The 12,487-nt window shown below is 45.4% G+C and overlaps 1 protein-coding gene across 3 annotated transcripts in view; it reads right to left on the reverse strand.

Annotated features, from left to right (window-relative positions):
* Positions 1-12,487, reverse strand: part of FAT3 (FAT atypical cadherin 3) — a 563,032-nt gene that overhangs the window by 20,333 nt on the left and 530,212 nt on the right. For all 3 annotated transcript variants that reach the window (XM_036859223.1, XM_036859224.1, XM_036859222.1), the window contains exon 21: positions 4,293-4,761. In XM_036859223.1, the coding sequence (XP_036715118.1) occupies positions 4,293-4,761 (469 nt within the window). The remainder of the gene's footprint in view (positions 1-4,292; positions 4,762-12,487) is intronic.

The raw sequence follows: 12,487 nt of genomic DNA on the forward strand, positions 1-12,487 counted from the left end.
ACGGCTGCTGCTGGTCCCTGGAACACACTTTGAGTAACAAGGGTTAAGAGCATAGGCTGGGGGGCTGGGCGGGGCGGGGAGGAGTTCCACAAACCTGGATCACATCCTGTTTCCTCACTTTACTAACTGTGTGATGTTGGGCTGGTTACTTAACCTCTCTGGCCTGTTTCTTTATCTGAAAAATGGGGGGTGAAGGGAGCAAAGAATAGCACCCATCCAGAGTACTGGGTTGAGAACTGTGTCACAGCACAGGTGACACAGTACCCAGCACATAGTAACAAAATGACAAACTAACAAATGGAACTCTACCATCGAAAAAGTTATCAACTTCTCATTTTAAGAGTTAAGCTTGCAGTCTCATGACAGCCATCTGAATGACTATTTCTGGCCTGGTAGTCATCAGTGGCTGCCTTGCTTCGCCAAATTATAGTTTAGCCTCAACTTGGCTTTCCGTTCATGGGCTTGAGCTGAGCAGGATAAAGCACGAAGGACTGGGGCCTCCTTTTCAGATCGTGGGTGTTCACTGGGCTGTTGCCCACCCACTGGGTCTGGAAACGCAGGGGTCACGATGGGACTAGGCCATTTCTTTTCCATGGTGGTTGCTATTTCCAGTTCATGTTTATGAAATACATATAATTTTAAGGCTTTACCAAGAGAGAGAGCCTTCCCTCTGTGGTTGATTTACAGAGTCATATTTACCCTCTTATTACAAGTCAGAGTTCTGGGCTTTGACTCCCCTGGGGTCCCCGTGGCTTGCTCCTGGGACAGTCAGAGGGATAACCCTGGTCAGATCTGCTGACCATGCCATTCCAAGCTAGCAGACTCGGCTTCCTTGCCCCTTATGCCGAGGGTTTGATTGGGTTTGGAGGTGGCTGGAGCAGAATACTGCTTCTCTGAAAGAAATCTGCTTCTTGCTGTGGGTTGCCTGCTTTTAAAACTCTGAATGCTCTGGAACAAGGGCCTGGTGCTAGGATTGTCACCATTAGAGAGTGGAGTCTGTGACCAGGAGAGCCAATGACCAATACCCCAGCATTCTTGGAGGGCCAAGAGAATGATTATGCTAAAATATGTGTCATGGAATTTTAGAGCAACACAGAACTCAGGGTTCCAATAACAGCAAGATGTTCAAACCATTAACTTGTGTTATCAACATTCTCATGCACATGGAGTCATTTTAAGCACCTCACTCTACTTTCTCCAGCTCACATTTCCTATTTGAATACTCCATGCATCCTAGCCTTCGATCTGGGGAAGCAAGACTCTTTTCCTGTGATTAGATACCCTGGTAGCCAGAGGGAATTCTTCCAGGCATGAATATTCTTTCATTAATGACTCAGTATTATTGTTCTTTTTAAACCATCACTCACAACTAAGATGACTTTTCCTTTATTTTAAATAAGCTCATAATTAGCTAAACACTTTCATAGATATGACGTGAAGGGAAAATTGTTGGTTCTTCCTTTTCTTGCTCCTCCCATCCCTCCCTACTATTTGGCACCAATTTAGGGAATTTGCAGACAGGATACGGGGACCTAGCAAGAATTCCTCTGATAATGGGGGCAAGAAAATGGATTCTCGCTCCTCTTTTCTTAGAAGCCAAAACCCCAATCCTGACAGCCAGGAAGCAGGTAGGTACCTCCTCACACATCAGAAGAGGGCTCCTGGACTCCGCTGGTGGTGCAGTGGTTAAGAATCCGCCTGCCAATGCAGGGGACACGGGTTTGATCCCTGGTCCAGGAAGATCCCACATGCCGCGGAGCAATGAAGCCCGTGCACCACAACTACTGAGCCTGCGCCCTAGAGCCCACGAGCCACAACTACTGAGCCTGCGTGCTGTAACTACTGAAGCCCTTGCGCCTAGAGCCCGTGCTCCGCAAAAAGAGAAGCCACCGCAATGAGAAGCCCGCACATCGCAACGAAGAGTAGCCCTCACTTGACGCAACTAGAGAAAGCCTGCACAAAGCAATGAAGACCCAACGCAGCCAAAAAAAAAAAAAAAAAAGGCTCCTGTGCCTTTGATTCCCCACGGAAGCAACAGAAACACTCTTCCTGGATTTCCTGGTGAGTGGCCAGGAGTTTGGTGGCCCTGGGCTCAGTACTGCTGTGCATGAGAGCACGGTACTTCCCCATCTGGACCACATCCGGGGGCTGCTGAAATAAGGACCACTGGGCCCTCTCAACTAAACAGGTAGTAGGCTTGAGAGAAGGGAGTTGTATAGATGGAGGTGAGGAAAGACACTTTCTTTGTCTAAGGAAAACATTAGCCTCCTGGTACAAAGGAGAGACTTGAGCTGATAAAAGGCTTTACTCCCTTGGAAGAAAGAGTACCTCCCGTAGAATCCCAATCCCAATCCCAAGCGCAATCACAGGGGAAAGTGGGGAAGAGGGGACAAATAGGAGTTTGAGTGAGGACGCAACCCATGGGTAAAGTTGGGTCCCTGGGGAGGGGAAAGCACGTTCTTTAGACCATGTGAAAAAGTATATGGCAGGTGGGTCCTCAGTCCTGAAATTTGGTTAAACCAAATGAGATTAAAAAAATAGAGGAAAACTGCTGTTTCTGATGTGGGTCATAGGGGTCATAGTCATTTAATGAACATACCTGCACTGAATATTTAGCTCAGGGATTTCATGGCAATTAAAAAATTAAAATGTACACTGAAGAAAAAGCAAGATTCCTCAGTCTTTTTCCTTAATACAGTGATTATTATTATTTTAAAGCTAACCCATTGTGGAAACCCATAGCTTTGCCAGCAAAAACAACGTCCTGCCATCGTTAAAAGTATGTTACAATTTGTGGCTATGTACCCAGCATTTGACATGGAGTGGTGTTCTATTTCAACCCAAATTTAATTACATGCTCCTTTTATATATCGTGGATGGCTCACACTAGCAGAATTGTTTTGCCTGGTGAAAAACTGGCCGTGACTTGTCATAATGGGCTGGTTTATAGAACCACTGAAGTATAGTTACTGCCCATCATTCAGGAATTATGGCACCATAACAACCCTTTATTTACATATACTGCTGAGACAGTAAAAACAGCAAATAGATTTCTTAAATCGAGACAGCAGAAATTTCCCCCCAGGGCACTTGGCCCTCATTGTGGCAGTAACATATGCAAGTCTAAGTAACTTTGTTGTCTGTGTTTCGGCACTGCATCATTTCATGGGCAGTTTATAACATTCTAATAATAAAATCGACTCTACATTTGGAGTTGGGCTTCACGAACATTAGATGGTAATGCACACAGCAGAATCTCTAAGTGATTTGTGAGGAGGGTTTAAATTTGGTAATCACACTCCCACTGAGAGGTTCTGCAGAGGGGCTAAAGTGGAATCAGTACTTAGGCTGTTGAGGTGGCAAAGCCTTCAACCAGGAGAGCGCATGACCTAGTTTACATCAACACAGATCCTGCATCTGGGTAAAGTCAGGGAGGCTTTCATCGTCAGACTCCTAGCACTTAAATAATCTTGGCTTTTCCCTCAAACAATAGAAACCCTCTATAAATCTACACCACTCCTCCCCTCTTTTTTGGCCTACCCTGTTCTTTCTTTTTTCTTGATGATGTATCTCTGGGGGGAATTTTACAGGGGTAAAGTATCATTGCGCTCAATGACTGGTTTGTCCTGATATTTCATGTAAATTGCCCTCTCCTTATTCTTAACTTTCTAATCGTTCATTGAGTTGTCCCTAGACTTATTTGTAATACACACGTTTTAAAAGCATGCTCTAAAACATGTCCACTATACTTCTATTTCTGGGGTGGTGGGTTCACCCCACACACCCTTTAGCTTCTAGTAAAGTTATATAGCTACCTGTGAAAGGGTAGCGCATGGACGTCGTAACTCAGACTGTTACCCATTGTTCTGCAGTGACTTGCAAGCGGTCCAAAGGGGCAGATACTTAAAAGGAGATCCTATTCCTCCAGGCTGGTGAGGCCTGGAAGGGTGTGGAGTGGGCAGGGAAGGGGGCAGCCGTGCCAGCATCTTCTGGGCTCCTGGCAGCCAGCTCACTGCGCCTGCGGGGTGCTGCAAACGGATTGGCTAAACTGGACGTTCCTGTAATTGTCAAGCTTTGTGACTTCCTTAAAGAAGGATTAAGAAGCTGGGCCAGCATTATGGGTGCATACACCTCTCTGGGAGAGCACTTGGGTTGGTCATGCTTGTGAGAGGGAGTCCCCCTTCAGGTCTGCCCCTCATTCCCCCTACATCCCCCCCACCCCCTCTACCCCCCCCCCCTCCCCCCAGCCCCGCCCGGCAAGGGCACGGTGCCCAGGGCGCAGGCGCACTCACCCCCGGAGGGCAGGCCGGCGCAGCTGCCTCCGTGCTGGCAGGGGCTGCGCTCGCAGGCGTCAGGGTAGAGCACGCAGCCCAGCTTCAGCTCGGTCAGGCCCACCACCTCGGCGAAGCTGCTGCGCTTGTTCTGCAGCGGCAGTTCGTTGTTATTCAGCACCACGGAGTCCAGGCAGCCCTGGAAGCCGCTCAGCACCTGCGTGACCCGCGTGTCGGTCAGGCTGCGGATGTTATCCGCCTGCACGAGGGCCCCGAAGTAGATGGTACTCTCGGTGCTCAGCGTCTGGAAGTAGAGGGGCGCCCTGCGCCGCTCCACGTAGCTGTCGTCCAGGGACAGGCTCGTGAAATTGCGGTTGAGCTCCAGGAAGACCGAGTGCCAGCTCCCGTCATTGACAGCGCGGCCCGAGATGCCCAAGATTCCGGGGCCGCTGCCGCAGTCCAGCTGGAACCACAGCTTGCCGTCCACGATCTGTGCGGGAACGAACACCGCAGCGCTTTTTAATACGCATCTGGCAATAAGTTCCTGGACACCCTGTTCCCAACCGGCCTGGGCTTTAGAATGGACAACGCTTTTGATCCAGCCATAAATCTGCTGTGGTTTGATTTTTAATAATCACTCTCCCTCCTCATTACAGGCCGTGCAAATGCATGCCTGATATTTCACAAATCTTCTTGTAATTAGCAATATGGAGCACAGGTTCAGAAAGCCACACTTAAATATTTAAGAATGCTCCTATTCTTTCCGTCTTCATCCTTTAAAAATTCACAGCTATTTCTTGTTTAGGGAGTCTGTTTATTCTCTGCGCCCTTCCTAGTTACTACCAGCACAGGAATGATTTCTGTGAACTCATTAATATTAATTACGAATATTTATTGAACACCTACTATGTGCTAAGCAATGTGCTAGGTGCTATGGGGACCACTGTGAGCAAAAGCCGTTATCACCTCTGCCCTCATGGGGCTTATATTTGAGTGGGGGAGATGGCTATTAATCAGATCAGCACAGAAATACATATATACTCCCCAGGTAAGTTTGTGTGAACTCACTAATATTGATTACGAATATTTATTGAACATCTACTATGTGCTAAGCAATGTGCTAGGTGCTATGGGGACCACTGTGAGTAAAAGGAGTTACCACCTCTGCCCTCATGGGGCTTATATTTGAGTGGGGGAGATGGCTATTAATCAGATCAGCACAGAAATACATATATACTCCCCAGGTAAGTTTGTGTGACTGTGCTGTAGGGGAGAGAAAGAGGCCAGGTAGATTTCTGACTTCCCAGCTTCATACATATTTAAGATGTAAAAACCCTCCTATTAAACACTAGCCGTCTTCTTAAAACAGTTCTTCAGGACTGCTGCTCATCATTTAGGTTAAGATTATCTCACAAAGTGCTCAGGGCTTGGCCATTTGCTAAGAATGTATGTATATTTGATGACCTCTGGAACTCCAGAAGGATCTGGTTAACTGTTTACACCTTGTAGATACTTCCAGCCCCTGGTCTGGGGTCAGCTACAACAGAGACTTGCCTGCTTTTTTTATTGCACTGGTGCAGGGAGGGCATCCAAGCCCCCCCACCCTCAGCAGCCTGACCCCAGAGAGACACCAAAATCAGGAAAGCGTGCTACTGAAGGATGCTGGCGAGTTGAAAGCTGTTGGGCAGGTACTGGTCCTCCATGGAGACCCAGGTTCAACTGTTGCCAAGGAGACAGGCTGGCCTTTGAATCCTCTGTCGTCCACCCTCATCTGCATTTCTCAGAAATGCAAGATGGTTTGAGGATCCAGGGAATGAGGGCTGGACCCATGTCTAGTCACCAAATTGTTATTGGTCCATGAAGGAATTCACAGCTAGAAAACTGTGAAACAGAAGCTACTTTCCTGGTCTTTGTCCATGACCCAGCAAAAGGATCTCGTGGAGGCCAGTGTCTCAGTCATGCCAGGGCAGCTGGCCTTTACTTAGGATCTATGTATAGTCCTATGCAAAAACCTGGGTAGAGAACATGAACTTGTGGAGAAAGAGAGGGGAAGGGACAGAAGGGGAGGGAAGACAGACCTTCCAGGCACTAAGTGCCAAGGAGGTACAAATGTCAAGTGAAATCATAGAAACAAACTGAACCAGTCTTTCCAAAATGCGTTTGGCTACTGATAGATCTGTTAGGAATGATCGCAACGTCACCCACCCTCACAAATGGGGTATTTTTCTATGCTTCAGTATCTTCCGCAGACAACTAATTCTTAGGGGCTCTCATTCCTGCCCCTATGGCTCCTTGAATTTGTTGTCACCCTCTCTTCCTGCATGTAAAGTTTATGCCACATAAATGTGTGTATATGAAAGGCAGGGGGCTCTGTGAACCAGGCAGAGCCTTGGGAATTTAGAAATGAGAAATCTAATTCTGGCTTTGTCATGTATCATCACCCAGGTCCCTTGGAGAGAATTGGTTGGCCCCTCTGGGTTTGAGACCCCCTTCTATGGAAAGCAGAGATAACTGCTGTGACTTATTTTACAAGGAGACTGACTGTGTCCACTGCAGAACGGTCAGCCTCCTCATTCACAGTTAGTACATACATCCTGCGCTCTGTAATGCAAATGTATGAACATGAAAAGACTGGAGACAAATTTTAATCTTCTTTTCAGAGACCTTTCATGCGTAATCTTTGCTGTTGCCTTTGTCATTTTTGTTGTTGTTGTTCAACAACATGGACTGAATGAATGTTGTAAATCATGCCAGAATACTTGCTCAGTGACAACTCCTGGATAATATCCATATCTTTATTTCAATGTAAGTAATCAAATGATCAAATGGGACTTTAGGGACTACCTGCCCCTGGCACAGTCCTTCTGCTGTTCTGCTCAGTGGCTACAGAGTGGGGTCCCCAGTCTATCAAGGAAAATCTTGTGGTGAGGGTGCAGTTCATCTAACGTTTGGAAAAGGATGTATTCAATTAATGTATTACTTGGTCCATTCCCCTCCCCAAACCTAATGCCCTACCTCTTGGAATAATAACCAAGTTACAAACTCATCCAGGAGAACTGACGTGGCTCTGACAGCCTCACATATATCGACGTTCTATCACTAAGGAACATAAAATTCTCCCGCGGTAACACCGAGCATGGTTAAATTTCCCTTTTTTTTTCCTGTTGAAAAAAATAAGAGCGGCAACACCGCTGAATGAATAGAAAGCCAGATGCCTATGTGAGCCTCAGGCTTTTGAAAACAAAAATGATTCGTACCTTCAAAATTCTAGGAGTTTGGAATTATAAGCCTTGTCTAGATGACAAACAAGAATGTTGATGCCAAAAGCTACCTTGCAAAAAGTTAATATTTGGCCATTTCACAAGTATATTATGCCAGGGAGAGGAAAGAACACTTTCATATCTGAGTCCTCTCATCTGGGAAAATTATATGCTGATCATATTTAGTTTTTCTGTCTTCAGAATAGGGTTTATCCAGTTTTAAAGGATCTCTCTTTTAAGAGGACAAAGCTTTCTCAAAGCAGAGGGCAAGCTATTTTAATAGAAACTGAGGTGTGCATGAAACTGTAAGAAAAGTCTACAGCAAGGATCTGAATGATGTGCGGGGGACGGGGGAGGGGGCAGAGGCAGGTAGGCAATGTGTTCAATGAAATGCATAATTCAGAGTGTGGCCCTAATGTTAACAAAATATGCAGGTATTCAGGGTTGTCTGAAATCAGTGATGTGCTTTAACCTGGATCTTCTGTGGCCTGGCGCTTGGGAGACAAGCTGTCAGAGCTATAAGAAGTCAGCTTGTAGGAAAGTAGGATTTTGAGTAAAAAGTATGAATTATGGCATAAAGTCTTACTGCTTCAGATTGTTGGTGTGTGGCTCTAGCAAATGCACCATCATGATAAAACTTTTAAGAGGGTTATTAAATATTCTTTGAAAAGCGAACTTCTTGAAAACCTATTTTTAAGGCAGCCATGAATAGCTATCTGGCATACAGTAGATGCTCAAAAAATACACTTTGAATGAATACATGAATGAATAAATCTCAGTCCTTCAAATCTCTTCTTTTGATAAACACTGTTGTACTCCTGACCTGCTTGCCACTGCCAGAGGGCCAGGTCCACTGCTGATTAGTTTAGGCAAGTCAATGATTCTCTCTGAATCTCAGTTTCCTCACAGGCGAAAAAGTAGGCACTCACATCTATGCACAGGAGAGTGAGAATAAAAATATATGTACGTGAAAGTACTTCATAAACTCTTAGGTATTTCATTATTATTATAACGTGTAATTATAAGTTAGCTCACTTCTCAGTGATACGCTTTCATATATCCTTGAAACTCTGGAATCTTGTGGGGTTTTCCTTGTTACTCTTCTGATATGTGTTGCAAGGATCTGGCTCTTCCAAGTGGACTGTTTTATAAACCAAATGAGCTTTCCCTGACTACTTTCCTCTTAGTCCTGGGGTCTTTTTTTTTTTTTTAATTTTTTTAAAATGTATTTTTATTTATTTTTTATTTTTTAATTTAATTTTATTTTTTTAATAATAATGGCCAATTTTTAAAATTAATTAATTTATTTTTGGCTGCGTTGGGTCTTTGTTGTTGCACGCCGGCTTTCTCTAATTGCGGTGAGTGGGGGCTACTCTTCGTTGCGGTACGCGGGCTTCTCATTGCGGTGGCTTCTCTTGTTGCGGAGCACAGGCTCTAGGCGCGCGGGCTTCAGTAGCTGTGGCACGTGGGCTCAATAGTTGTGGCTCACGGGCTCTAGAGCGCAGGCTCAGTAGTTGTGGCGCACGGGATTAGTTGTTCCGCGGCATGTGGGATCTTCCCGGACCAGGGCTCGAACCCGTGTCCCCTGCATTGGCAGGCGGATTCTTAACCACCACGCCACCAGGGAAGTCCCAAGTCCTGGGGTCTTAACTAGCCATGTCTGAGAATCATCAAAATGAAGTCATGTTTCATCTATAACTTTCCCCAAAGATCAAATGTGATATTTCTAGATTAACAAGCAAGTACTTCTTGTGCTTCTGCTATAATATTGCACCTGAGAGACTAACATAGGGAAAAAGTTACTTGTATCTCTCCTGGTGATCTGACATGTTTCTTTTATAGGTTCAAGGACAGCCACAGAATCTATCCCACCATTTTCCTCCTGACTTTGGCCGCCAGGAAATTCAGAGTTATGGTCTGTGTTCAACTAACCCCTGGTCTAGATTTTTCAATGATGATATTCTGTCCGTCCCTATTTCATTGGTTGGGTCTTAACCTTTTGTTTTCATCTTTTTTCAAATTCAAGTATAATTGACTTATTATATTAGGTTCAGGTGTGCCACATAGTGATTCAATATTTTTATACATTACAAAATGATCATCAGCGATAAGTCTGGTTACCATCTGTTACGATACAAAGTTACGACAATATTAATGACTACATTCCCTACACTGTACATTACATCCTCATGACTTATAACTGGAAGTTTGTACCTCCTAATCCCCTTCCCCTATTTTACCTATCCTTGTTTTCATCTTAATGGTGCTTTGATTTTATTGCATTTGAGTATTTATGGTAAGCCTGGAATCTCTTTTGGAAGAAGACAGGGGTATCAATGGTAAACAGAAGAATGAGCGCCTTTACTGCTGCTAAAAGACAGCGGTGCTCCTTGTCCAAGAGCATGTTCACTTCCCGAGGTTGCCATGCAGTTCTTCAACTGTCTTCTGTCTTCTGTGCCCTTCACCCCACAAATCGTCTTAAGTACTTTTTAGGGAATGTGCTTTAACCGGGAAAATATAAACAACCAAGAGGTGCAGTTTAAACAGAGCATTTCAGCGTAGTCATTGAACCAAAGTGCAAGGCACATACTGTACCTAAAGCCAATGAAATTAAATCTTGCATGAGGCTGAAAATGTTAAGCAAACAGATTCAAATCCCCTAAGTGGATATTCCTGGCAACTGTAGGAAAGTATCTGCAATAGTTCAGTACAGCTGTGTCCTGCTTTGGGCAAAGCCAACATATGAAAAGCAAACTTACAGAACAGACAGATGGGGGGTGATTATTCACATCACAAAGGGATTAATGGAAGGGTTCCTTCAAATGGCAAGCATCCCTAGTTTATTAGAATTCCATTTATAGAGATTCAATTTACACAACTTTCAGAAACACGCTTGTTTCACGAAATACAATATACCTTAGGAGCTAGCGCTGACTAAAAGGTTTAATTATTCTTCTTTCCCATCTCCAGGGTTCTGCACATTTTAGACACTTGCCAGTGAAGTGTCAAATGGCAAGCTCCATTTTAGGATCAAGCCATTCATGTCCAATATTTTTGTTCTCTTTCAAATTTAACGCCATTTAAGAGAATTGCTAATAGAAAGTACTTGCCTCCTAAGGATGTTCAGCAACAAGCCTTATTAAAGCTTGAAGGGGAGAGGTAGAAGGTCAGCAACACCCAGGCACAGCTCCTGGGAGCTGGTACGTCTGAATGGGCAGGGCACCTTTCCAGTAATTATACAAACCCCACAGCTCAGGGCTATTTAGAAAGTGAGCTAAGGACCCTAGGCAGGTTGCTTCACAGGCTAGGAGGTTAAAAAGACAGAACTTAGGTTTCTGAATTTATATTCTTCCACCATGAAGATCTGGTTTGAATTCATTGTTTTCTACAACTGTGCATCCAGAGTGTTTATCTTGTTTTCTTTTGAAAACACTGCTTTCCTAACAGAGCTGAAATTATTCTCTGAGTTGAATGAGTCAGGGTATTGGGAGATTGCCCATGAAAATGGCCAACTTTAAACTCCAGCTCTGTGCTCACTCCCTCTGGACACCAAGTAATACCTGGCAGTACCAGAAGCAGGTACATAAAGGTCTATGTGGTAGGAGGAGCCACTGGCATTTAATGTTCTACATACTTTCCTCCCTCCAGGATTAAAGCCTGGGTCATCTAATCAACTTGGATGTGACCTAGCAACCAAAGAACAGAAGCTAAAAAGGCCCACCATGATCCCAGTTAAGCTTAGTGACAGAACAGTAGGAAGGAGAAAATCGCCAGCCATTTCCACTTGGATGGGTATCTCCTACTGGACAGACTTCGCCCATCTCTGAACGCACTTACGGTGGGCTGGCATAGCAGCCTGGTGAGAATAACGTTCAATTAAACATGTCTTCCTCCTACTTTTCCCTTCTCCTCCCATCCTGGAAGGCTTAATCTGGTCTACAGATGCCCAGATGTGATTCTGGATAAAATGAGTCATAGTTACAAAACTGAGAGCTGGGAAGAGCGTGGAGATGAAGAGCATGGTGTGAGAGACACTGGAAGGCAGGTGCAGGCCTGCCACTTATTAGCTGTACAACTTCGGGTAAATAACTTTACCTCTCTGAACCTCTATATGCTCCTTGATCAAATGGGGCTGATCATACATATATAACACATTTATTATATTAACTTTATGACACAAATCAAATGAGGCATGTCACGCTGTTAGTATTATTGTTGTTGTTTTCATGAAGGGACCAGAAGCTCTGACCTGACTACAAATGCCAGACTTGCTCTAAAGCAGCGGTGCCCAACCTTTTTGGCACCAGGGAACAGTTTCGTGGAAGACAATTTTTCTGCAGACGGGCTGGGGTGGGGTTCGGTTCGGGGAGATGGTTCAGATGGTAATGTGAACGATGGAGGGGATGTTTCAGGAGGTAATGCGAGCGATGGGGGGGATGGTTCAGGCGGTAATGCGAGCGATGGGGGGGATGGTTCAGGCGGTAATGCGAGCGATGGGGGGGGTATGGCTCAGGCGGTAATGCGAGCGATGGGGGGGATGGCTCAGGCAGTAATGCGAGTGATGGGGGGAATGGCTCAGGAGGTAATGCGAGCGATGGGGGGGATGGTTCAGGCGGTAATGTGAGCGATGGGGAGCGATGGGGAGTGCCAGATAAAGTTTAGCTCACCCGCCTGCCACTCACCTCCTGCTGTGCAGCCCGGTTCCTAACAGGCCGCAGACTGGTACCCGTCCACGGCCCAGGGTTTGGGGACCCCTGCTCTAAAGGAAATCTGGTGCCTTTTGGAGGGTTTCTGTGGCTGGGAATGTTTTAAAAATTGGGCTACTTGGGCCATAAGAGGGCATATGGAATCTTCTACAGCCCAGATCTCCAGCTCCTTCCCTGAGCAAGAACACAAGTGACCTTCAGGGGTCACTGGGGATAGACCCGTGTGATAGAAGAGGATACAGTCAGTCTT

The sequence above is a fragment of the Balaenoptera musculus genome, chromosome 8 (assembly GCF_009873245.2).
Source record: "Balaenoptera musculus isolate JJ_BM4_2016_0621 chromosome 8, mBalMus1.pri.v3, whole genome shotgun sequence".
Classification (NCBI taxonomy): Eukaryota; Metazoa; Chordata; class Mammalia; order Artiodactyla; family Balaenopteridae; genus Balaenoptera; species Balaenoptera musculus.